At 42.5% G+C, this 27,067-nt stretch overlaps 1 protein-coding gene across 3 annotated transcripts in view; it reads left to right on the top strand.

Moving 5' to 3' along the window:
- Positions 1-78: 78 nt before the first annotated feature.
- The window catches only part of ELOVL2 (ELOVL fatty acid elongase 2), a 54,196-nt gene continuing 27,207 nt past the window's right edge, over positions 79-27,067 (top strand). The window contains exons 1-3 of one of the 3 annotated variants that reach the window (XM_080379424.1): positions 79-2,027; positions 2,099-2,184; positions 3,647-8,258. In XM_080379424.1, the coding sequence (XP_080235550.1) occupies positions 8,256-8,258 (3 nt within the window). In that variant the 5' untranslated portion in view covers positions 79-2,027; positions 2,099-2,184; positions 3,647-8,255. Of the gene's footprint in view, positions 8,259-27,067 lie in introns of all 3 variants that reach the window. The other 2 variants (XM_080379423.1, XM_080379422.1) reach the window with 2 other exon arrangements.

Below are 27,067 nucleotides of genomic sequence, written 5' to 3'. Positions count from 1 at the left end.
CGGGCGCCACCCGCCAACGGGAACAACAAATCCCGGCGTGCCCCGCGCCGGCCCCGGCGGCGCCAAACGGCCGGGGGCAGCTGTGACCCCTCGCGCGGGAGTGTGGCGCCCCCTCCCCGGGGGAGGCTGAGGGGGGCTGAGCCCCGCGAGCGGCTCGGCTGGCCCCGCAGCGCCGCCGCTCCCTCAGCCGGCAGGCAGCGGCTGCCCGGCTACGGGCCAAGGCCTATAACGGTTGTGTGAGGCACCGGGGAGCAGCCGGTGTGGTAGCAAACAGGTGTGGCCGTGGCTGAAGCCCGGCGGAGCAGGTGTGTGGGACAGATTGCTTTCCCTAGGGGGATTAGTGAGGGTGAGGCCACCTGATCTCGAGTTACTCTTTTTCCCTCTTGTTATTGTTGCCCTTGGTTCCCCTTCTTCGATCAATAAGGGGGCAGCAGGACTACTAGGCCTTAAACCCAGGGCAGCGTTTTAACGTCTGTGCCACCCCAGTGGGGTTACAGTTTCCCATGACCTTGGCTCTTGCCCTCTGCTGACATTGTAGTGATTCTTCAAAGCTGGACTTTCCCACTTATGAGAAATCTGAGGAAGTGCAATCTTCCAGGAATGGTGAGATAAGTGCGAGAGAATCTTGATTCTGAAAAGGACTTTGCTGTTAGCGCTGGAATAAGGCTGTAACTTAACTTTATAAAGTAAGAGACACTAGTTCCTGTTTCTAACGCTACTGAAAATGTGTGTTTAAATTTGCTACTACAGAAGCCTAATTTCCTGTGGAGAGGTCACCATTGCAGTGAGATGTCAGAGAAAGCTAATCCATTTCTCCTTTGTGTTTGTTTTACAGATTGTTTAAAAATCTACCCTTTTAAATGAAGCTAAAAAAATCTCAGTTTTCTGCTCATTGAGCATGCCACGTGCTTCCTCCTTTCAAGGTACCCATAAACCAGAATGACTTGCACATGCAGTCCTCCATTCACATCCTTAAATTTGCTGTCACTTCACCAAATTGAGGAGTTTTCTTTCCGTTCCTAGCCTTCTCTCCCAACATTCCTGGCCATCTTTAATACTCTGCCTAACCCACTCAGCAGGTGTTTTGCAAGTATTTAATTTGAAACATGGTTTCTGTTATGTCTGGGGAAGTTTGTACTTTTATATGTCTCCTGATCTTTAAATGTCACTCTAATTCTAGCCTAAGTAGTTGTTACACATATTTAAGCAAGGTTTCTTCTGTATTGCAAACAAACAGCAAACCAGGAACAGTTACTACCATATTAACCTTTGAAAAATATTTGTTTCCTCCTAGCTACACTGTTCTCTTTCTCTGAATTTTTACTTATCATCTACAGTTAAAAGTAAGTTCTCTGGGTATGGGACCACCGCTTTGTCATTCCTGTAAAACAGTTCTCACATTTTAGGGCTGCTAAAATATTTTAGATACATCATCCTATGGTTCCAAACTGGAACATAGATACACGCATATATATGCATACACTTGGATCACATTTATGTGATCAAATATACATGATACCATCCAAGGCAATATAGTAGGAAATAAAGATGAAAACAAGTAGCAATTAGACTTCTCATATTACACTACACAGTTAAGAGAGCCTTTTAATCAACTTATATTCAGTTTGGAAGAACTTAATTTTATTTATGTAAGTGTCCCATTCTCTAACTCATCCACCAAGCTAGTCACCTTGTTGTAGAAGACCATCAGGTCAGGTGGGCGTTATTTCCCATTCATAAGTCTATGTAGACTACTCATAATCACCTTCATGTGTTTGGAGACCATTTCCAGGAGGATTTTCTCCATGACCTTTCCAGGGACAGAGGTGAAGCTCACTGGCCTGTAGCTCTCCAGATCTTCCTTCTTGCCCTTCTTGAAGGCAAGAGAGATGCTTGGTCTCCTCTGGTCTTCAGGAACCTCTTCCAGTCACCACTGTGTTTCAAAGATAATTGAGAGTGGCCTCGCAATGATGTTAGCTACATCTCTCAGCACCCAAGACGCATCCTCTCAAGCTCTGTGGACTTGGGTATTTCCAGTTTGTTTAAGTGCTCCCTAACCTGGTCCTCCTCCACTGACTGTAAGTCTTTCTTGCCCCAGACTCCCTGTAATCTTGGTGTCCTGAGACTGCTGAAGGCCAGTGTGGATGAACTGCTGAAATTGTCCTCAGGACAGACAACAAACAAGTAGGAAAGACTTTGTAGCGTAATGGCTGAAGCACTTAAATGAGAGGTAGAAGTTCAAACCCCACAAGCACTGGCAAGGGGTAACTGCGGGTGTTGCACTCCAACCAAGCCATAAGATAAAAAAGAGAAACACTTACTCTTCCAGCCATTTGGTAAATACAATCTTCGTTATCCTATTTTTCCTAATATGAAATAAAGCTTTTTATTTGGGGCACTCGGAACATGTTGTCAATTGAAACATATATACAGTTTTCCACCTGAATGAAAAAAAACCAAACATAATATTGTATGCATTTTATCTAAGACTTTTCTTCAGATCAATATTATATGAACACATACACATCTGTCCCGCTAGATGGCATTTCACGTGCTAATGCACCAGAAATCTGTACCAATACCAGTAATGATGCATTTGGAATAAGTGAGCTACAATGTGGCTATTATTTTTCAAAAGGCTGTGAAATTTCACAGAAGGAAAAAATGATTAGTGCTGGACAGATGAGGTTTTCTAATCACTGAAGTTCAGAAATAAGGTTGTTTATACAAATCCAAGCTTGTTCTATCCAATTCCTTATGTGTATATGTACAATACAGAATTACAGAACTGAATATAGCTCATCCGTTCCCTGAAGACAATGGCATACTATCAATATTCTACATTTAATACTTTTTCCTATGATACTTAACACTGATCAACCTTTCCACATCTTCTCTCTCAGTGTGTACAACCACATACTCATTGAGATGTGTTTTGGGGGTGAAGGAAGGAGGACAGTCAGGCCATCAAGCAGCAAAGGGGCTGCAGCACAAGACCAGTGAGCAGACATGTGGAGGGCATCTGCCAAACAGTGCACCTGACCATGGGCTGGCTCAAAGCAACAGCATTTGATGTGCTTCTGCAGAGCAGCAAAGCCACACTGTGTTCAGGATAGGAGAGCTAAAGGCTAGTGCCAGGGAAGAGCGCTGCAGATGCTGAGGGCACAAGCCTTATTTTCAGGGTGTGAGAGCAAATGCATCTAGACTAACCAGTTGTTTCACAGCAGTCATTTAACTAGTGTTTGTGTCTGCGTAGCAAGACGAGGTGAGGGATGTTATTATCTACCATTCACCAAGGACTTAACTGAGCTGAAATACACATTTGAACTATCAACTAATTTTGGATGTGCCCCTTTTCATCAGGCATATGGGGAAACTCATGTTTCCCTTGCATTTAATTTATTTGTAGCACAGCTTTTGCTAATGTCAAGTGCAGCCGCAAGTGCTCAGCACTTTGACAAAGCTACACTCAGTTACCTTGAGGCAAAGAGCAGAAGGAAGAATAAAATCATTGACTAGCTGTAGAAAAAAGATATTTACATGATATCCTGTAACCACATGGAAATTTTGTTATATAAGGAGTGTATGCTAGTGTTGAAAAGGAATTTCAGCCACTCTAACAGGATTATATTTTCCTCTTTTGCAGACCCTTGCATCACTGATGGTTTCCTGTTTGTTTATTATCATCTGCATCATGCATTGATGAAGCAGGAGTCTTGCCAAAGGCTATTATTGTAAATAAGGCTTATTAAAATGAATATGCACAAGAACAGCAAGTAATCCAGGTGGTTTTTGTTCTATGGTGTCCTAATTTTTTAATCCTTCTCTTGGTACATACAATATCTTTGAAGGTAACTGGGAAGCATACCAACTACTGGAGCCATAGCAACATACAGGAGCTTGAGTGCCTGCCACTTGTACCCCAGAAGCTGGCCAGGTAGTAACATTTCATGCAGAAGGTGCAAAATGTAGCCCTTTATTCAGAATATGCTGGGTGACCTTCCCCCTGCTACCATTCTTTTGACATCAAGACATTTATATTTCTTAGGGCAGGAGTACGGAGAACAGCTTGCTTCCACCCCTTTCCCACTGCGTTACACCATTAGGTATCACACTGTGAGCTCTTTGGTGTAGGTCTCAAAAATACAAGACCATGATCCCAAACTGGGACCTCTGTATGCTACCCTAACACTAAATACTATCAGGTGTGAGAGAAATCATTCAGGTCCACCATTAAATACTAGCAGGTATGAGATAGATCGTTCAGGTCCACCCAGAACTCACAGCGAGTTAATACCACCAGGCTCCTCACAGAAGACCTGCAGACAGCAAGGAACAGCACATCTAACTACAATCTGTTGTAACAACGCAGCTGCAGTTTTTGGTTCGGAACTGTTCATCTTTTCCCAGTTTTGGCTGACTTAAATGAGTAAGACAGCCTATTTATGTAAAGATGATAAGCATAAAAGGGATGAGAAAACTCTATGTAAATTTATAGAATACCAAACTACATAACTAAACTGTACCTGTGACTGCAACCAAGGACTTTTTCCTAGTCACGTTGCTTTCCAGCTTTGGCTTTAGCCTTTTAGAAGTAAATACCAGCAGTTTACTTCGTTCCAGAAGAGGGTGCTAAAACATAATATTTATTACAAGAACTGCAAAACTGCCCAGTTGCTCCATTCCATACTTCATACTTTAGTATGAGTTTATTGTGGCTTAGTTCTTATTTTATGTCCTAGCAGCTGGCAATTTAATACAAGTCTGCTGTACAGACATATTACACCAGATGTAGTTTCAAAAACAACAAGCATAGAAAAAGTGACATTATAGAAAGAACTAGCCACACCAGAGGAAAATAAGAAGACAAACTTTCAGATCCATTTTGGTAAATTACAAGGCCTTTTTGCTTTAGCCTGATTACTCAGATTTGATTCAATGCAGTTTTATTACTGACAATTTTCAAGCATTCAGAGCTAACAAAATTTCTGTCACATGGACCTTGTAACTCCCCATCATGTCACTAGCAGACCCGAGATCAATAGGTACTTAACCATTGTCCTGTGCCAATAAAATTAGGAAAAGAATGGCCAATGGAAGAAAGATGATCTCCCACCTGAGCTAGCTGCTAAGGGAAAGAAGAGACATTTTGCCAGTGAGCTGGACGTATGCTATGGACAGGACAATTCCGTGAAACAGGAAAGTCCTGAGTTTAAATTCCAAGTTTTGGAGGAGATCATGACCAAGAGCAGTCATTGTTAATGGTAGACATGTCTGATTTCACTTTTCTTTCCCAAACTGAAACTTTATCCTACTCATTGAAACCGAGCAGGAGCTGAGAGTTGCCAGTAGTTGGCTGATCAGTGGTTCCTTATCCACACAGTTTCCTGCTGAGCTGCAAACCCAGTGGGACCTGGTGGCTCCAAAGTCATTGCAACTCAAAGCTGTTTTTCCTAAGGTGCAGAGATATCCAAAACCTGACTGGACACAGCCTTGGGCAACTTGCTGTAGGTGGCCCTGCCTGAGCAGAGGGATGGGACCAGATGAATTCCAGAGGTCCCTGACAAGCTCAACCCTTCTGTAATTCTGTAAGTTAGGTAGTTTCTGATGAGGTCCAACCTACACCACCTACACCAGCAAGGCTCAAGCTATGTCTCTGTGGTATTTCACTGTGAACAGTAGTTGTTGTGTAACAGCATCGCCCCAGAATGAAGTGCTGTTTTAATTGCAGCCACTTACTCTCCTTGTTTCCAGGGAATTTCAGCTGGAACTAAGCAATTCCATTTGCTCACATGTTGACTTATTTTTCTGCCTTTCCTCTCAGCACAACATGCTGTTCAACAGCTGCTCAAAGCTAACGTGTGTGGCAGAGGTCTGCTATGCTCAGTGCCCGGGATCCAGCTAAAAGCGTGGCATTGCCCTCCACACAAAACAGGTGAATCCAAATCCTGCCACAGCCCTTAAATCTCCAAATTCAGGTCATTAGATAAGTGTTAAAAATATCCATAATACTATTACAGCTTCTTTCAGCTGCCACCAGAATCCTATTTGTTTCCTATGCGTGCCCTCACTGGAGACATTATTGTTTTGACAAAAAAATATATAGAAGGAACTATTATAAATATATAGAAGGAATTACTGTAAAAAATTATAGAAGGAAACTACATTAATTAGTATTAATATAATGTATCATGTACAAGGAACTCAAGAAATTAAAAATGTTACATCTTTACCAAACTTGAAGATATGTTTCCTTTCTGTTTCAGACAAAGAAAAACAAGAGTAAAGAAAAAACCGTACCATTTTCTTAGGTCTGGATTTGGCTTGACGTACTAACTCCAGCCTGTTTGGACTATAAAGAAATGGGAAGAAAAATTGTGAGGCTGAAGCATTCCAATGCACTGGGTCACTGCCACGTTTCTCTAGTCGGCTTCCAAACTGCATCTTGCTCTACAGCACCCAAAGAGTAATCTTTTGGGCAAAGAGGACAATTTTCTGCTTGGGGAACAACTCTGGGGACAGAACAGATAACAAAAAGTATTTTTCTTCAATATTTCAGGACGGTCTGTAGTAACACAGGAAGAATTAAATGAATAACCTAACAAAAAGATGAATTAGAGGAAAGGCTGGCAGCTCAACCTCAGGGATTACAGCAGTTCCATATAGACTAACACACCGGAATTTGGAAGCTCAAGCAAACAAGTCTGCATCTATAAAAGTGGGCTAGAAGTTAGGTGAGGGCACGCTTTCACAGGAAGTTTCTGGCAGTGTCATTTCTGTGCAGGCAGGCAGCCCTGGGAAGACAGCCATTCTCCCAGCCTTTGGCATCCCTCTGTGTCTAGCTCCAGGAGAAAGCAAGGGGTCAAGGAGTACATGAACAAAGAACCTACTGGGAAGGAAGTCTCGAGGTTCAGAATGTCAGCGCTACATTTTGGACAAATATAGGCTGGCTATACATCAAGTACACTTTACCTTGTGAAGATGCTACCTGTCCTGCACCACACATGGTCCCTTTAGCTTCTTTCCACTGCTTGTGCCACTGGAACCGGGAAAGACTGTTGTCTAAGCTCTGGTCAACAAAACTCTGAACAGACAGAACTGAGAGGGCAGCAATGGGAGTGCTTGTAGAACTTGTCATTTTTGACAGGTTTTCATTTAGAAAATAAAAACGAAGAATTTTAATATTTTAAGGAAGATGGTTTTAATTCCACATGCCAAAGACTGCTTTATTAAAAACAGGGGAAAGCAGCAGGATGTTTTCAATAAGGTTTGATAGTTTAAATAAATGTTTTATATGAGATACAAGGTTTCATTAGCAGTTTTGAAGGCGTGAAATTTTGTGTTTGTTCCACCAGGCACAAAGCCTCGCCTCTTCCTTGACCTGTTTTATATCAGTGGTAGAGTTGTGTTGAGGTCAGTAGCTCCTGCTCTGTGTGATTTTTACCTCTCCCCTAACCAACCTAAATAAACAATTGCTTATCAGTTTCTCCCCAATTGACAGATCTCCAGACAGATTACGCAGTTAGGCGGTGGGGTGATAGTGGTCTCACTTTGCGTGGAGGATTCAGGGCTTCAGGTCAGAGACCTTCAATGGCAAATATGAGTGCTAGGCATAGACCCAACCCTCTGTTCAATGCAACAGTCACGTCAGGATCAGAGCAGCCAGGCTCCTGCCTCCTCCCAAAGCAGCCCGTTGGTGGACATCCCTTGGAATGGAATCTTCCCAACAGTTTTGCCAGAGGCCGATGGCCACTGCTGGAAGGGTGGTCAGGCACTGGAGTAGGCTGCCAAGGGAGGTGGCGGAATTACCATCCCTGGAAGCGTTCAACCATCGATACAGCGCTTGGGGGCATGGTTTAGTGGTGGGCTTGGCTGTGCTGGGTTAACAGTTGGGCTTGATGATCTTAAACGCCTTTTCCAACCTCAACGATGCTGTGACCCTGCACCTACGCTGACGCCTGGGACAGCCTCACGCAGCCTCCTCCGCTACTGCATCCCACCCCCCGCGGAGGCTCACCACCACCTCCCCATCCTCCTCTTTAAAAGCCTCCCCCCAGGAGGGGCGCGGCGGGGACCCGCAGGAGCCCAGCGCGCCTCGCCCCGGCCGCTGCCGTGGAGCCGGGAGCCATCCCTGCCGCCCCGTGGGCGGGGCCGGGGCGGAGGCGGGGCCGGGGCGGAGGCGGGGCCGTACGCGGCGCAGCGCGGCAGAGCCGGCCCGGCGATACCCTGGACAGCGCCTCGCCGCCGCCGCCGCCATGGTGAGTGCCCCCGGCCGCGCCGGCCCCGCTGCCCCCCGGCCCGATCGCGCCCCCCTCCCGGGGCCGTGCGGACGCGCTTCGCCGCGCCCCGCTCCTCCGGGCCCCCCCTTCTCCCACGGGCCAGGCTGGGGGCACACACATGCCCTCAGCCGCCCCCCCGCACCCCGCGGCGAGGGACCCGGGGTGGCGGGGGGAGCCCTGTGCAGTCCCAGCCGTGCGAGGCGGGGACGGTCCGCGGGCGGCGGGAGGCGGTGCGGGCAGCCCCGGTGCCCGTAGCTCCGCAGGAGGCTTTCGGGAGCCGGGGGGCGCCCCCAGCCCCCCGCCCTCCCCCTCTCCTAGCAGGTGCGTTTTTCTCTATTTCGAGGTGGGTTTGAGCACGTTACGTAAACGGATTACTCCCGGCCGTGTGTTAATAGAAGCTCCTGTGTTAAGTCATACAATCTGCAGCGGAACATTTTGGTTTTTTCTATGTAATGAATGAACAATGGAGGTTTAGATTCCAGTTTAGCATTTAAGGGAGTTAAAGTGGAACAATGCGGTCACCTATTGCATGAGTAGGACCGTTCCCCTGCAGCACACTGTGTCTTTGCAGCCATAGTAATTTCCCCAAAGGAGCTCACTCTGGTTGTAAGCAGTCGTGCACCCAGTATAACGCCAACCTTACAGACTAGGACGGTATCATACAGTTATTTTGCAGCCTTAAAGCCTGAAGTACAGCGGGGATGAATAACCTGTCCAAGCTTCTTGTGTCAGAAGCTTGGGACATGATTGACAGTAGAACCTAGTTTTCCTTTCATATGATTTAACAACAAAAATACTTTTTTTCAAATGTCTTTGCATCGTGTATAGTAAATTCTGCCTTCCTGGCAAAGCAATCAATTTGTAATTTCTCCCCCGCCCTCCCCCAGCCCCAGCGATTCAAACATGAATAATATTCAAATAGTCTTTCCATGAATTAACTTGAGTTCTCTTCCTAACACTCACATATCCATCTGCTGTCGGTCTGAATCTCTTTCTTTTATTTACTCTGTTTGCAATCAGCTGAGACTTAGGATGACAGAAAGGAAAAAACCCTTGTCCTGGTTTTGGCTGACTCCTTCCAGGACTGAGATGAAGTCAATTATACTGGTTCAAATCAAGGAAAAATTCATTGGTAACATAGGCATTGGCAACTTAGTATTTGTACTAATGGAAATGATAGCTGACACCTACCCTTAACCTGTTATTTCTGGTTCTTAGAGTTCTTTAATTAACCTTGAAATTATTCTTGAAACAATGGGCAGCGATATCCAGTAATCGTCATTCAGACCTGGGTTTCTATTAGCAAATTTTGCTCTTCTGTATCTCCAACAACCTTAGTGGTGAAAAGTTGCTGAGCTTTCCTAAGCCTTGTCACTTATGCATACAAGCATTTGGGGAGGGGGAAGAACAGCCAGTTTGGGAAAATCCTTAAGGCGGTGTAAAGGCTGAAGGTTGCTTCGGCTCTAAACGTTTGGAAGAGTGTCCTTGGAACATTAGCTACTGAATGTAGAACCTGAACTGATGAAAACTGTTGCGATGAGGCTAACGCAGGGTTAAAAGTTACAGCACGTTGATGTCTAGATGGACCTGGATCTTGGGGGCAGGGGGATGCATGGACATGGGAGGACGCTGCCAAAAGTATCAGGAGCAAATGAATAACAAACATAAATTTTTGGCCCAAGTAGTGGGAGTAGTATTTTAGCACTCCCTTCTCTAGTGGCATAGAAATAAGTAGGTGTACGTTGGTAGTGTCCCTTCAACTCAACTGAGAGAGTTTGCTCAGCATCCTGGAGCAAGTAATCACTATTATTTGTAGCAAGTAGCACAAGAAAACTTTTTTTTTTTTTTAAAACTTCATTTTGCTGAAGCAGCAAAACACAGCCTTCATCAGGCTTCAAGTGTTTCTTTGGCATCCCCACTGTATGAGGGTCACTACAGTGGGACAGTTCTTCTGTTTATGTAGTTCACTGCAGCTCTACTTGCTTCAGTGAATCTAGGTCAAATTACACTGGCTCAGGATTTGGCTGCACCCTTGAACTTTAAACCGATTATAAATTTTGATTTGTCAGTGTATTTTCCATGGGGTCAAATCCCATTTTTGACAGAGTAAGAGAGTGCATAACCTTGCACAGTGCATGGCAACTAATACTTACAACAAGACTAGGTAACACTAAGGTAAGCATAAACATGAGGACAGTGCGACGCTGTGTTTAATAGGTTCAATTATCTGTACCTCTATAATAACCCAGTTGCAGAGGGGTTATATGGACAGCAGCTGGAATATTTTTAAAATTCCCTGAGAGACTTTGATAACTGGTTATCCTGGTTTCAGCTGGGATGGAGTTAATTATCTTCTAGAAGCTAGTACGGTGCTGTGTTTTGGCTCTGATGTGAGACTTCAATTCCTCAGGCCTTGCTAGTGAAAAAGGCTGGAGGGGCACAAGGAGTTGGGAGGGGCACAGCCAGGTCAACTGACCCAAACTAGCCAAATTCCATACCATGGGATGCCATGCCTGGTATATACTGGAGGGGTTGGCCGGGGTGGCCAGGTTGTTTCTGGGGGACTGGCTGGGCATCGGTCGTGGGTGGTGAGCAGCTGCATTGTGCACCATGTGTTCCTTTCTTCCTTTCCCTCTGGATGTTATTCTTTCCCCTTCCCCTTTTCACTATAGCTGTTATTGTCATCATTGTTATTATTGTTCTTTGATTTTTATTCTGTTTCAATTATTAAATTGTTCTTATCACAACCCTTGAGTTTTACATTCCTGTCCAACTGTCCTCCCCATCCCTCTGGGTGAGGAGGGAGGGAGTGAGTGGCTGCGTGGTACTTAATTACCCGCCGGGGTTAAACCACGACACTGGTGTAATCTGAAATCGATGAAGACAGACACCTAACTCTTCCAAGCATTCATAAGTGTCATGGCCACCATAACAGGGTATGATGCTTGATGTGGTTTTGATTGCAGGACACACAGAAAGGGCCCTAGACAACAAGAAACCTTTCTTCTTTATTGGCAGTAGCCAAAATAAAATCCTGCCTCATTGTCCATCAGTATTTGTTAATCACCCTGAGCACTTCCTGAAAAAGAATATTGCAAAGACAATGTTCCAGTCCCCAAAGATTGGCACACAAAGTGGAAGAGAACATTTTCTGTAGACAGAGATCAATCCAGCATAAATCCGTGACTGACACGGGAGCCAGCGCTACAGCACCCACTGTCAACAAGACCTCTCCAGCTCTGTCAGCGTGAAAAGGTAGCAGAGCTCAGCAGCCCTGCCATCCAGAACCATGGCAGCAAGCCAGGGCTGTGCCAGCTGATACAGAATTAATAAGCTATGAGAAAACATGCTTAGAAACTGCATATAGAACAGGCAAAGGGACCTAAGTACTTCCACAGAAAGTCAAGACGACACCCTGAAACCTTTTGCATATGATGGGATTGATTAAAAAAAACCTTCCAGGACCTGAAGGAAGAGTCCAGTGTTTCATTTGCATAGTTAATTATAGATACCCGCTTATCAAAACCTGCATGCTGTCCTTGGTGTTGATCTCTTTCACCTCTAGGAAGATCCTTTGATTCTTCAAGACAGATCATTGCATCTCCATTACAAGCAGGCTGACCTGTGAAAAGAGAGAGCCTCCTGTTGTTTATCAGGCACTTGATTGTACATTCATTTAGTTTAATAGTGTCTCTTCATTTATTAAACAAGAAAGTTAATCAGATGCAACACTTTAAACTTGAACCTATGACTCAAAAGCTGGGAAAAAACCTGCATTAGTATTTTCTTTAGGTATTAGTAAACTCCAGACTAATGCAAATATAATGAGCTGGTTTATTCCCTGATGTAAGACATCTTCAAGCGTATTCAACAAAACCCCACCAGGCAGGAATTTTGCCTGATAATTTCATGCCGTGCTATATGAGAGTTTTGTTAATCACTGCCTGTAAAACTGATTTAGAAGCTGAGGCATTGATAGATCTCATACAAATTGAGTCTGAGGTCCAATGATAAAGTAATATGTCACAAGTGCAGCCTGACTTGTAACTAAAGAAGGTAAAGAAGAAGGGAGGGAAATTAGGAGGATGAAAGTAAGCGTACCACTGGTTGTTCAGAGCCAGAAAGCTCCTGGGACGAGTCTGCCTTGTGAGGTGGAAGGGCACAAGAAGGATTGCCCAGCTGCAACCAAGAAGAAACACCTTGTGAGACTGGGGGCTGCAGCTCTGCCACGTTATAAATGCCACATTTCAAGCACATCAAATTTATCAGCCCATTTGTAAGTGGCTGGCAGCAACTGAGCTTATAAATCCATTATCTGCACACACACCCCATGGCTTGCCTTAGCATACGCTAAATACAAGGGCCACAATATCTGAGTGACTGGGTCTTTACCCACAGGGCTGCTGCACAGATGACGAGCAGAGTTCAATATGAAATAAAGTGAATATTTATGTCTTCTGTGGGGCTTCTTATCGACCCAAGTAACAGCAAAACCACTTTAGTTTCTGAGGACTAGTTATGCTCAGATCTAGGTGGGTAAGAGGGAACAGTTTACATCTTCAATAATATGACAATTACCATTATATTGGCATTAATACTGAAAGTACTCCGATTTGATGTCAATCTAACAACAACTGAGTGAATTTTTTAAATATTAAGTTCATCTAGATGATGACTTTTAAACTGCATTGCATTTCCTCTGCCTCAGTCAAAACTGGCCATGATAAAATGGTAAAGGTCAGACATCCCAAACTGAAGGAAATCAAACTCTATGTGGCAGAAGTTTTTATGTGAAGATGTGTAATTAGAGAACCAAAAATTAAGATTGTTTTCATCGCTGTTGGGAGAAATTTTTATTTTTTCCCCTAAAAAGGATGGTTATGGAAATGAAACCAGTACTACTTCATATTCTGCATCATTATTTGAAAACCAAACACAGCAAGTAATGGGAGTTGGAAGAAGGACTGCCAAGTTTTAAATAAATATCCTAAAACCAAGCATAAGGAAGCACAACAAACCCATTCTTTCCCTAGTTCTTAAAGGCTCCCTGAAGTACGTTAGTCAGTAGTTACCATTCAGGACACTTTGCAGCTAGCAAACAGCATGTGATACAGCAGCCTAATGGGAGGAGGATAAACTTACACAGATGAGAAGTCTACAGCTGCTTTTATTTCCCCTATGTGACAATAAGCGATGCAGTTCACAGACATTTTGTGCCATTAGGGCCTTACCACGCAGCACAGTCATTAGCATTCTTATTTGGTTTTGAGAAAAGCATCAGTCTGGGTGTTTCCATGGTATAATAGGCTTAAAAGTTTTGGGCTTTAAAATTCCAGTTTTATGTGGATTAAACTCTAGAATACCTACTGTTGGGGCTAATAGAGGAAGGGAGCTAATTAGCTTGTGCACCCTCTTATCCTGTGCCAGCAGACTGTGCTCTATTATTTGGGTTCCATACATTTTTAAGAAGGAGTGTCCCTTGAGTTCATTAGCTTGATTTAGGGTTTTAAAAGAGGTAAACTTTGACCAAAACAGGAGGAGGAGACGTAAGAGAACGTCCATGCTTTTTTTTTTCTTCCTTACTAAACTTGAAAATCAACTTCCATTTCCTTCCCTCTCCTCACCCAGTCTTCTTTAATCAAGACTGAAGTCCAAAACATGAATTAGCATTTGAAATCCAAGTTTTCACATTCAGGGATTTAAGTGAGAAATAGAAGGAAAAAAAAGTTAAGGACCAGTTAACAGAAACAAGAAGATATTTTTCTCTTTCATTGTTGTTTTGTGTTCTTAAGTGACCCTTTGGAAAACACACATCAGATTCTGTTTATTTCTCTATATTACACATGCATTTTCACAGCCAACTTGAAGTAAAAAAATACTTTGTTTCTTGCATTTTTGCTGTGAGCATGGATAAAACCACTCCAAAAACCAAAGTGCCTTCAAACTGGCAGGGAATAAATGGTTGGCAAAGTTGATGAGGGTCATTTCCATGTCAGGGAATTGGCACATCTTTCAGTAAGGCTGCTCTGAATAGTACCATCCACACAAGCTTTCCCTCCAATTGCTGGCTGCAGCCAGCCAAGCTACTTCTATCACAGTTTAAAAGGTCAGGTGTAAGGTCGTGCAAGTTCTGCATCTGCTAGAAGTTGGTGTTTGTGGCAGAACAGTGGTTTATTATGTACAGTTTAATTTTTTCAGTACTTGTCAACAGCCTGCACAATTCCAGGGGGAAAAAACACGAAGCCTATTTTCATATTTATATGCTTGTCAATGATTTTTTAAATCTCTTTATGTACTAAGTAATGTAATGAATTTTCACTACTGACTGGCTGCTCAGAACTACCCTCCTCCTGAAATTCAGAAGCTTGCCTAGTATGAAAAAGATCCCACGCAACGCTTATAGGAACAGCTGCATCTGCCCTCTCAGCTGTCAGGATTACTCGCCTTCCTCGAGCAGCATTTCAGTGTTACTTTGCTGTTACACCAGACGCCGTACTGTAGCTTCAAGTCTTAAGATCAGCCCTTCTTACCTAAAGGTACCTTCTCACCTTGACTAGACTTCTTTGCAAGATGCATCTTTTAATATTGGCAGAAGGCTATGCATGAAACCAAACAAAACCTCCATCTTTTTGAGTTTATGGAAGGGAAAGAAAAATCAAAGACATCAGAAAACAAGGATATCAAAAACCAGTTCAGATTAGCAAGGTGTTTATAGGTCTCTTTCTTCTTCCCACCTCCTACTGCTGGTGAAAGCAGAAATGTGAGATGTCTCCCAGCCTGCCAGTATGCAGGTGGCTTGAATATCAGCAGTTATCATCACCCTCCAAATAGCAGACACCTTATTTTATATGAGTTACTCAAGAAATCCAAATCTCCTCCTACAAATGAGGTTCTTCCATTGACAAAGGTATTAGAAGACTCTGGATCCACCCTCAAAACCACCTTTGGAAATCTTCCTCTTCAATTTCTGAAGCTACTGGCTTTACCTGGAAGCTTGATGATTAAGAGCTGTGAGAAGGTAGCACTGAATCAGTCCATCCCCAAAACCAGACAACCCAAGTATATCATGTCTCTAGTTTTATGGCATTCTTCTTGATTTTCAGAGCTCTCTTTTTCTGGCAGAAGGTTAGTTATAGATCCTCCCTAAGATTTCCCTTCCCCCACCCCTGGTATGTGTCAAAAGCATCACAGGATATTCCAGTTCCCCTTTGAAAGCTGAGATACAGCTTGTGATTTCTTGGCGATGGAACACATTTGAAACTTGGCTCAAAAACAGGCAATTTGTGCAAGGAAATGGGAAAGGCACTATTTAGCTTCATGCCTCTGCAAAATACTAGTAGCTGCCCGTTTCAAAGAAAAGTGATATTGAGAACCTTTTTGGTTTCAACGCAGTTATTTCTTTCTTACTGCTGGAGACTTTGTAAGCCAGCATTTCAATAGTATCTGCAAAAAAATTTGAAAGATAAAAGACTAACTAGATGACAGTTATTTTGCTTACAATAACTAAAAGAAAAACTCAAAATATCCCCCACAGCCTACCCTGGAGGGAAAAGCACCATTTTTTCCCCTTTTACATTTACTAGATTATCAGCATAATTTTATTTCAAATTGGGTATCACTGAAATGTCCCCTCAGGACTACATTTAATATACTTTTTTTTCACAAAATAATTTATTTTTCATCAAGTAGGAAGTCATTTCCTTCTTTTTGCTAGACACCTTTGGGAGATGGCAGAATTCAGATCAGAAAGTGTTTTGATGGAAAGGTGCAAAGTTAAAAGCCAAGCCAGAGAACAATGTCACAAAGAACAATGTCACACAGCACCATCCTATTTTGCCTCCAGGTGTGTTTTGATGAGTTTAAAGGAGTGTAAGTATTTCAACATTCTGGCTCATTAAACCTTGGGTCTTGCTGAAACGCAGCACACGTGCTTGCAAGTGCTTAAAAATACTCATCAACTCCTGAACACTCAGAAAGATGAGAAACACCCTGATCAGCTGAAAACAAGGAACTCACGCCAGTCCCCTGGTCTTCAGGAAATCTAGGGGTTCATGTGATTTCGTGTTTCTTTTACAAAGGCATCCCCCACCCCTCAGTGCTCCTTCTCCAAATGGAAGCGGCATTGATAAGACATTGATGCAAATCTGATTCTCAGCAGTTCTTGTTGAATGCAATAAAGCGTTTTTTTAAGTGAAAAGGATACAATATTGCTGAAATAAGGATGTCATGTAAATTAACAGTACTGAGCTAAATAACAAAGTACTCACTGCAACATGGGCATATGTGTTGCAGAAAGCAAAGTGAGATCGTTAACTGCTTATGACACTTCATTCATCAATCCAGAATTCAAAGAGGTTTGAGAATTTGCTACCAGAAATAATCTTGCACTTGCCTCAATAAGCCAGTTTGGGATCTATTTTGATCAACATCCAGTCGATCAGACCTTCAGGTTAATACTGCAGGTAACTGAGTCTAAATTACAAAGGACAAATGTGCATAGTCAGAATGAAGGAAGCGTTCAATTAAATTAGAGTCCTCAAATAACACAGTGCTTATACCTAGCTGGGAAAAGTACTGAAGGGCATCCTCAGACATCACCTCCTAGTTTCTTGCTTAGCATCTTCCTAAAAGAAATAATTTCAAACAGATGGATTTTCTTTAAAACCAGTAATACTTGCAAACCTTATATTTTACTTGCTTACTTAACTGTCACGGCTATCATACATTTGCTCCCTTACATTTACAGATCACCCAGACTTAAAGAGAGATGTTTATTTCTTACTATAGTCTGTTTTCCAGGGGAAAGTCATCTGTTGCTGCTTTTTTTCAGTAACACCTTAATTCTTTATGTTATTTAATAACTGGATTTACCATCATGACCTTTGCCACATCTGTCAGACAACACATTTTGCTGGCAAATAGTTATTGTGTCTGGTCTTTTTTGATAGAAGCTTCCCATTTTATCTGTCTTTAAGGATATCAGTAGTGATACTTAAATCAGCTACAGGTGCCATCAATGCTACTTCTAACTTGTCCTGTAAAGTAAAATATATTTATTACATTTACTTGTAAGAAATTGTGATCTCTCCATATCTATTCCCAACAACACACATTGAGTGCAAAGTACTTCTTCTTTGAAAAAGTAGTAAAACTAAAGAGACTTGGAGCATCTGCTTCATTTGTTGGAAAGCTGAGCTAATAAGGATGCTCATTTTCTGGAAAGCGGTACTTGATCGGTGCCTGTGATGTATATCAGGTCTCAGACAGCTCAAGCTGACCTTGCCAGCAACTGTTTTCCTCCTGTCCGATATCTGTCCACTACAGGGCAGTGCTGAACCTTATCAATACTTAACCACCAAGGGAACCAATATTTTTCCACGTGATCTCCAGCTTTATAATGGCTGCTTGCTCAAAGAATCCATTAATAATTAAATCCAGATGGGTGTGTCTGTCACCGTGGCGCAGCGGTCTCGTGTAGATGTTATGTCACATGGAAATTCCCAGCTTCGATGACACTTGATGTTACAGGTCAGCTTAGGCTGATCCTATCAGATGATCTCCCTGAATGATGAAGAAAGCTGTGTGAAAAGCCTCTGCTCAGAAAGCCGATCTTCTAATACTGGACATAATCAGAAAGACACAAAATGTATTGCAAGGCCAGCATACCCACTGAAGCACTGGATATCTTCTAGTCATGCTTTCTTTCCATAATATTAGATATCATGACATGCCCATCCTTTAGAATTTTTCTGGCTTTACCTCCCTTCTTTAAATCAGCAGTTACTTGTAAATGATACCTAGCACTAAACAATAAATTAGAAGACAAATGTCTATTAAAACTCATAAGCTTGACATTTGTTTGATTTTAAGTTTAATGTACAAGTATCAGATTTTATAAGCAAATATTTTGACCTAAAACCTCAGGTTTCTTTCCCAGAGTGAATTATACTTGTAATGACCCCATCAAAAAGCTTTCTGTACTGAGTTTGGTACCTGCCTTCACCAGACAGCAGCCAGGCTGCTTTGGACGTGGGTGATGACCTCAAAGTGAAATTGAAAGGCTTTGCATGTGTTGGAAGATTAAGGCTGAAACCTTAGAGGCTGGGATCTGGATTCTCTAATCCATTGCAGCATGCTACAAACACCTCCTCCCCTTCCATTTTTTTCTGCCTCTTTTTCCACTTGCATCCCTATAAATAGGTCAGGAAAGGGTCTCTGCGTTTGAGCAGTGGCTACAAGGAATGGTGTAGCAAATGCCCGCAAACCAAGAAACCCCCATTTCTCTAATGGGCAAATAAACACAACAGGATTTCCTTCACCCAGACCAGAAGAACAAGAACAAATCTTAAACTGAGTGCTGTTACTTTTTAAGGCTGTGGCTAAAGCAGGCTACAACGTGACCTATCTCACCAGCCTCTGAATGGAGAGCAATGGAAAGAAAACACGTGCACACGTATGATGACCTGCAGCACTGAGCTACTTTGACAGATTCCTTCATTTTGGAAAGAAATTAAAATACAAGGGCTCCATCCCTGACAGTGGGACCGTTACACCTCTGTGGAGCTCTGCCAGTCTATTCAGCTGACAGCACAGGACTTACCCATACCTGTTGGGTCACAATTATGCAATGAACATGCCCCCTTATCAATCTGCTTTTTCCAGGTCCACTCCTGGGTGGCAAGGGAATGGGAATATGTCTTGGTTTATACCTCATATAATTCAATAACTTGAGCAGGTTGCACAGGGTATAATCTCAGGGTAGATCTTGACACGTTGTGCCTTTGGGAAGGAAGCTAGCCTGGTTCGACTAAATGTTTATAAGCACAATTTTTCACAAAGGAAATCCAGCTGGGCAGAGTTCATCTCAGTAACTTTACATAAGGATTAAAAAAGACATTCAGGAGAGGGCTTGGGAAAGAAAGCAAACACATAAGCATTATTATACATGTGTTTCTGTGGGGTTTAATCCTTTTTCCTTTGTTCCTTTCTGGGTTTTCTGACTTTACAGAGGTCAGTAATGCTCTTAACTTACAGATATTCCTTTTAAATATAATTCTAGTTTTACTGTGCCAATACAGAACTTGAAACTATGACTGTAACCTCTAGAGCACTTGGATTTATGAAAATAAGAACTTAGTGTTTTCCCTCGGTAAAAACATGGGACAGAGGGAGCTTGACCTGGGGGATCTATACAAAAGAAGTTACTACAAAAAGCCAACCAAGGATGTGAACATCTGCCTGCTCTAGTTCCAGCTGTGCCAGCAGGTGAGATCACCGCTCCCAGCCACACAGCACCATCCCTTTACTGCAGGTCACCGTCCTGCAAAGTTCATGTGAGGAGCGATGCCGAGCATCTTTTAAGAACTCCTGTTTGGGTAGTTTCAATTAACCAGAGTCACTTCATCTGAAATATGCAAGAGCTGTACAACCAGCACAGCCGAGAGGTCTGCAGCGGCGTTCCCAGCCCAAAGGATGCGCAGCTGAGAAGCCGGTGGTGGGAACCCAGCTCTCCAGCCGGCACAGTGATGCTCACAGCACCCAAAATGCAACAGCTCTGATTTGGTTTTTATTTGTGCCTACAAGAGGTTCAGTAACTGCATCGACTTGACATAGTTTTGCTCACGGGGATAAAAGTATGTTCAGGAGCATTATTTGTTCTGAAAAGCTAAGGTATCCTATACTGTAATTGTCTATTTGCTTACAGGTGTTTTTATACTTAAAACATTCTCCTGTACACATTCAGTAGCTACAGCAATTTTAAAATACTTCAGGAGCATGAAATTAATAGTAATGAACTTCCAAATTTCATAATACATTGACTATAAATACAGTACACAGTTAAGTGATGCAAACAAAATGTGCTGCATTTCATTCCTTTTATGTACGGTACCTTTAGCATTATATATATTAGAAGCCCATGTCACCTCTTATGTCCTGACCAGGTGAATTTGTTGTTGTTTTGGAACAGGTATTAATTAAATTTAAATATAAAGCTGTCCATTTTTCCAACAGCTCTCAGAGTCTTTCTTGTTTCGTTGTGTCCTTCACAGGCTGTATTCAACTGTCTGACACTGTTGTCGCTGGCAAAAGTGTGTCTATAAGGGGAATTAGCATTGCAGGAAAAAGTCTTAATTCAGCAATTGCTTAGTTAATATTTTACAAGTCAAGTTTCTGATTTACAGTTTTCTGCAGGGCTGCTCACAGTGGCCTGTCAAAGAGCATAAGATAGAAAGAAAAACCCTAAGGCTTTATTTTAATTTTTAAATGTTTATATTTTAATGTATTTTAAAGATAAAACCACGCAGCCCTACTTTGACAACTGCCCAGAGGAACTAGAAACACTAACACAGGTTTTCAAATACTCCTGCCTCACCCCCCGCCCCAGCAGGCAAGTACCCCACAGCACTAACACCAGCTGTTTAACAAATTCAGGCAAAACCATCCAGTCAGGGAACACATTTTAGAAAATCCATTTCAGCCCTCCCTGGCTGTAACAGGAGGGGCAGGCAGTCCCTCACACGTTAATCCCCAGCACAGGGACACACTGTTATGTTGCAGACATCTGGGATGGCAACCAAGAAACCTGCTTCTTCAGCATAGAGTGCCCTTTGTCTCACTGCGCTGCCAGGGTTGTGGGAAAGCCAGAGCTCTTGCTTTTGGGTTGGCTTTTTTATTATTTTATTATTTTATTAAGGCTCATTGTCCAAAAAGCCATGAGATCCTGTGCCGAGGCTTAGGATCCTCTATTCATCTTCGATCTTGCAGTTTGTTACAGCAGAAAATGAAGGGATTTTCACAGTACTGGAAAGGAGGTGTTGTCTGTCTCTATCACTTTCACCAGAAAAACATGCAAATGTGTACAGCGAGTACAGTATAAAGCCCTACATACATTACACTAACTCATGAAATCATCTTCTCAGCAGTGAGAAAATCTGTCTGCAAAGAGTGAGGAAAACAAAAGTATCAAGATATGGAATACTGAGAGGACTGAGCTGCCTTATAAACTTGTCACTGTAATTCTCCTCTGCCACTTCTTTTGCTCCCTGTCCCCATCTCGTTTATCCTCTGCCTGGGTCTGTATTCAGGATTCAAGCTTTTTGCTACATTTTGCTGTGTAATTGCATACATGTCATACGTTGGGCAGATGCTGTATACCCAAGCACATCTTTGGAGAATATTCTGTCCCAAAACCAAATAATCTGGTAAATCCAAAGTCTTAAAAGGGTAATTACCCTCCCTTGCTCTGGTAGAATTATTTTCCCGTGCTTTTCAAGGTGCAGCTGGCTGTCTTGCTCTTATATGACAAGAAGCAACATGTTGCTGCTTCATTACATATTCTGGTTAGGCATGCTTTAGCAGGCTAATTGTTTGGAAACAGGTGTGTTAAGCTGTGCAAGCTTTCAGATTGCTGACGTAAAATTATTTCTGATACTGATCTGTCTTTCCAACACCTTGTAAAGTCAATGAGAGCTGAACAGACCATTAAGGAAGCAAGCGTAACGGAATGAACCTCTCAAAATCAACCAACCAACCCACCCACTCACTGGGATTCTCTGCTTGTAACTTGGATTGTTCTTGCTCCAAAGGAAACTTTCTCTTATTCAAGCCAGGACCAGTTCCCAAGAACTGTTTCTTTGCCTGAGAAAGTGATTTATTCACTCAGACTATTGGAAAGAGGCAGATTTTTTTTTTCCTCTGCCCCTTCATTTTTGACTGATTCCCTCTTTGTTTATTCCCTCACAGTCATACAGTCTCATCACATCATCACTGATGGTAATTATGCTCCATCTCAGGTCATACTGTCATTTTAAATCTGATTGTTAGAGCAAATGAAAAATGAGGTCAACGATTGCTACCATTTTCTTGGGAACTGACAGGCCACATCTGAGGTCTCCCTAGAGAAATCTTCTTTAATTACAAGTTAAGCTGATGTTCCCCTGTGTAGCAAGTAGAATTGAGCAGGATTACTTTTAAAAGGATTGCACTGATCTGCTTTGGTGACAGTTTCATTTTGAAATTCTGATAACAGGCAAGAGGATGGATTATAAAGATACGGTTCTGGGGAGTGTACATGACTGACACATACTGCAAATTGGGCCACAGCAGCCACCCTGCCTTTTCTGCTCTTTTGTTAAGGCCAGAACAACTTCTATTTTGAGCAGTGCAATACCCATGTATTATTATAGCAATTACTTAATATAATTGTAAAGAATAAAGGGAAAAAAATTGGAATTGTAGAAGTGAAATCCTGCAAGCAGCGATTCCAGAAAGGGAATTTTTCATCCTAGAGAAAATGTGACACACAACCTTTCATAAGATAAAACAAAGAAAAACGTGTAATATGCTGAATGCTTTCAAGTATTTAAAATATTAATCAATTTTGAGAAACCAAGTAAATATTAATGGGTTCTTAAATCACTTTTATTCCAACCCATGCAATTGTAGCACAGAAACCTTCCAAATGCCTTTTCCTCGTACTTAAAAAACCCACAAAAACAGCTGATCAATTTTGCAAAAGCAATTTATCTCATAATGATATATGATCTGACAGTGGTGTGGCTGGTGAAATAAGACTTACTTTATTTTATCTGAGAAATCAGTATTTTCTGTGAATCCTAGCAGGTTGCATAGTCCAGAAACAAAGAATGATGTCTGAAATAGCTCACATTAAATGTTTTCATGAAAATTGTTCTGTCTTTTAGATCTTATTCACCTTTGGTGCTGATGATGCTTCAACCTGATTTGAGTCCTGACAGAAGCCATAAATCAGATATTCCTCCACCTAGGTCCTTATTCCCATGTGTGGGATGAGTGCATAGCACTGAGCAGTGCTGCAAAACCGAGTGAAGAGACACCTCCTGTTAAATAAAACTAAAAGTCCTAAAGTAGAAGGACCCTAAACATTAGTGCCATCTCTCCAGAAGTGAAAAGCCTGGAGCACGTTGGCTCCTTCGCTACAAACAGCTCAGGCTTCTCTTTCCTACAGGAGCACACCAACCATCAACCGATAATTGATAAAACTTGAGAGAAGAGCATTTCTCTGGAGTCTCCTGGATGTAAAGCCCTGTCATGCAGGACTGAGGTGCTCACAAAGCAACCCCCAAAGCCAGGCAATCCGGTTTCAGGAGTTTTACACCAAGTTGAAGTGCCACACAACTCGGCAAATACAACTGCACTAAAGCAATACGTGCTGGGGTTTGGGTTGTCTCCATGTACTCTTAAAAATTTAGCAGTGCAAGGCAGAACTTGTTATTCTGCTTCACTACAGCTAGAACCTAGCGTTTTCAGAAAGACACAAGAACTATGACAGTGTGTGAAGCCTTATAGTATCAAGAGTTAAAGCCCAAGGGGTTTGGAAGGGGGAAAAAAAAAATGGGTATCTTTTGAGAACGAACAGACACACACAAAGCTTTTACAATTCAGAATCAGTAGTATCATAGTGTCACTGAAGGTACTGTGCAGGGTGCCTCTGGAATACAGCAATATCCCAAAAAAAACCCAAAAAAACACCAGTGGGGGGAAAAAAAAGGAGAGGTTCCTTATTTTCAAACATTAACAGGCACAAATGCTGCCGTCTAGACTGGAGCAAGGAATATATTCTGAATCCTCTCCATTGGTGTCACAGAGAGATTCCTGTTCTTTATAAGATTTTTCTACAAGCCAAGGCCTAATGAGGACAGCTTGCAGTAAGGGTAATTGATGAACAAAATACTAACCAGTTTAGCTTCTTTTTTTGTATTTTATTTATTATTTTTAAACTGACTGTAACTGTAGGAAGGAAGCAGCAGCTTAAGCAATACATTTGTTTCTAGAGGTAAAGCAGAATGACTTTGAAAATAAAAATGCAGCAAACCACTAATATTAAAGTCAAAGCAAACCAAGACAAAAAAACCCCAACAGGCTAGCATTTACTCTTTGAAGTGCTGTTTTTCTGGATTCCTTTTCAAAACTGCAGTTTACATCTGACACATACCAGCATCTTGACACTAGATTTTTGCTTGGTTGAAGCTCATGTGCTAGGAAATTGCTGAACCTTACAAAATGCTGGCAAAGCAGGGATGGATGTGAAGGGAAAACCAGAGGCTGCACAGGGTTGTTTGTTGGCCATATTCCTTCAGTCATCAAACTTCTTTTTCAGGGTGCATACACTCCAAATTTAGGACCCTGCTGCCACGTGATGCTGGAGGCTCCTAAATTCTCTAGGTGTTCACGTCTCCAGTAGTAAGAGCATCTGCATTTCTGCATATATCTATACTGGCCTCAGCCTCTAACCCCCCGGAGCATTCTCGAGCCATGCCTTCCCTGCCCTCCCTCCCCTGTGGGACATGGTTTGCTAAGCCTTGGGTTTGAGATTGCCACATACAGACCAAAACTGTGCCCTCATGGATGCCACCAGGCCCACTACCTTACCACTCCTGTTAATTCAGTGCATACAGCCCTCACCTGTTCTAAGGGACACCAAGCGTCAGACCACTCTTCTACCTGACTTGAACTTGTATCTCACATCTTTTTATGACCTCCTTAACTGCTTGGGCTGGCACATCCCCCCCAGATTTTTAAGCACAGTCAGTCGTCACCAGCATCAAAGAAAGAGGAAAAAATTGGAACTGAAATCGTTCCTCTCAACATCTGGATTCTAGTCTCTGCTCAGGCACACACTGCAGTATTTCTTAGGGAAGCAAGAGCTGCAGATGAAGAAATAAAGGAAAATAAATTCCAGAGTTAACAGTGTAGGTACCCAACTCCGAAAACAGTCACTGGCTGTAAGCCACAAGCAGGGGGAGGCAGGCAGCTGCCTAGGTACCACCCCCCAGAAAGGGAGCTCCTGTGTCCTCTCCAAGCCCATCTGTCCTTGCAGCCCAGGGAGCCAGTTACCCAGGTCTTGTGCCTTGCACAGGGAGCTCGGACATCTCACCTGGGACCACAGAGCTTGTCAAGACACCTCAGCACCACACACCACACCCCAGACCTCTTTGAGGATGTAATTCTTCCTTGCAAGATAAGTTTGAGTAGAGAGAATGCAGAACTAAAAATCAAGATGAATTTGAAGAAATTCAATTTGCTTGCATAAGTGACATCTTCTAGCACACTCCTAGTAACATAGGCAAGTCAAAATGTCCTGCTGCAGGCTTAATGCAGATTCTCCTGGCAGCTTGTTGCTTTCCTGCAGGCATTGCTAAACCACATGGTGAATTTCTTTAAACAACAATAAAGAAAAAGAACCTTTAGACACAAGTGTCCTCATTTCAAAAATACAAAGACATAGAAGAAACTATATATTTCAGAAAAAAAATATATCATATCTATTGTTCCAAGTTAAGCCACCTAGACAGCCCGAATGCAGTAACAGCTAAAGATGAAACCTCTGGCTACATTTAGCTGTGTGTTTCCGTACTTACCAGACTTTACATCCTTCCATTCATTTTTCATATCAGAAAATGCAAGCCAGTCATCTTATTGAGGCATTCACTGAAAGCACAGCATTTTCTTGCAGGTAGCATAACCTGAGCAGCTACCGAGGCAAAAATCTGCAAGCCTCCTTCCCCTTTGCAGCTATCTCCTACTTATTTTTTCACCCTCAGTAACACTCATCAACTCTGCAGGGACTAAATTAGCACAGGAGAAGGTGTTCAGCACTTTTGGCTGTAATCACTGTTCAAACAGCTGTTCTCAATCCCCTTTAGAGAAAACGAACCGATTTGATGAATCAGATCCCCTATTGATTTAGCCAGATAACAGGCTGGCCAGCAAGCTACCAGCCTTGTGTAGGATGCCAGCCTGCAGTCAATCATTTCCAAATATATGCAAAAATAACCCTCAGCTGCAAAGATATTGCCCTTTTTATCTCAAAAAGTGCTGGACTTAGTAATATCACCTGGAAAATGTCCAGAAATTTGCACGTGTGTGCAAGCTTTGGCTGTGGAATGGAGTATATATTGCATAGTATCAGAAAATAATAGGAATAAAATATAATCTGCTTCAAAAAACATTGAAAATCAAACAAATTGTTTTCAGACAAGACACTGCTCTTACTGGAATCTTTTAGAAATACTACTCAAGCACAACCAGCACTATTCTTTGTTACCTTCAAAGTTGCTCTTGAAGTCTTACTGACCACAATAGTAACGTCTTTATTTTCTGGAGTGCTTACAGTTTATTATGGAAACCTTTAGAAGAAAGGAAATAGGAAGAGAAAAGAAACATATGAAGACCATTCATTTTTTATTCTCTGTGCTGAAGCTGGAACAGCCTTCTTTTGTGGTGTTTTTTTCTCCACCATACCATATTTTCCTGAGATTTTTGCATTAAATTAAAACGTATTACACCACTTGTGTTTCCGAAACAAAGATACAGCTCTCTCTTTTCTTGGAATTCTAAAAGAATAGCTGTATCTTTAGATGGAGTCATCAATAGTTCTTTTTATTAGCAATTCTTGGCTATTTTCTGCAAGATAGGAGCATTACCAAGGACTGTTCATGTATTATACGGACACCTCTCTGGCCCTGGGGTACTAGCAGAACTTCCCGTGCCACAGTGCTGCTCAGCTTTGGTCACTTCTGCCACACCAAATTACGTGCCTTCATAGGGCAAATCCAGCTACAAAATTCTGCCAGCTTCCCAGTGCCACTTGTTGGGAAGGAATCAGGCAGCGAGATCGCTACGCTAGCAAAAACATCCCGTGTTACAGCCCCTGGTACGTGGCAGAAGAGCCCTGTAGCCAGCCCGTTCACCGCAGCCAGTGGGCCGTGCTCCTGCCAGCATCGCCAGGCTGGCTGAGGGTTTGTAAC

Source organism: Falco punctatus (genome assembly GCF_963210335.1).
Source record: "Falco punctatus genome assembly, chromosome: 3".
Taxonomy (NCBI): Eukaryota; Metazoa; Chordata; class Aves; order Falconiformes; family Falconidae; genus Falco; species Falco punctatus.
Note: the sequence above shows the minus strand (reverse complement) of the source record. Positions and strands in the feature narration are given on the sequence as shown.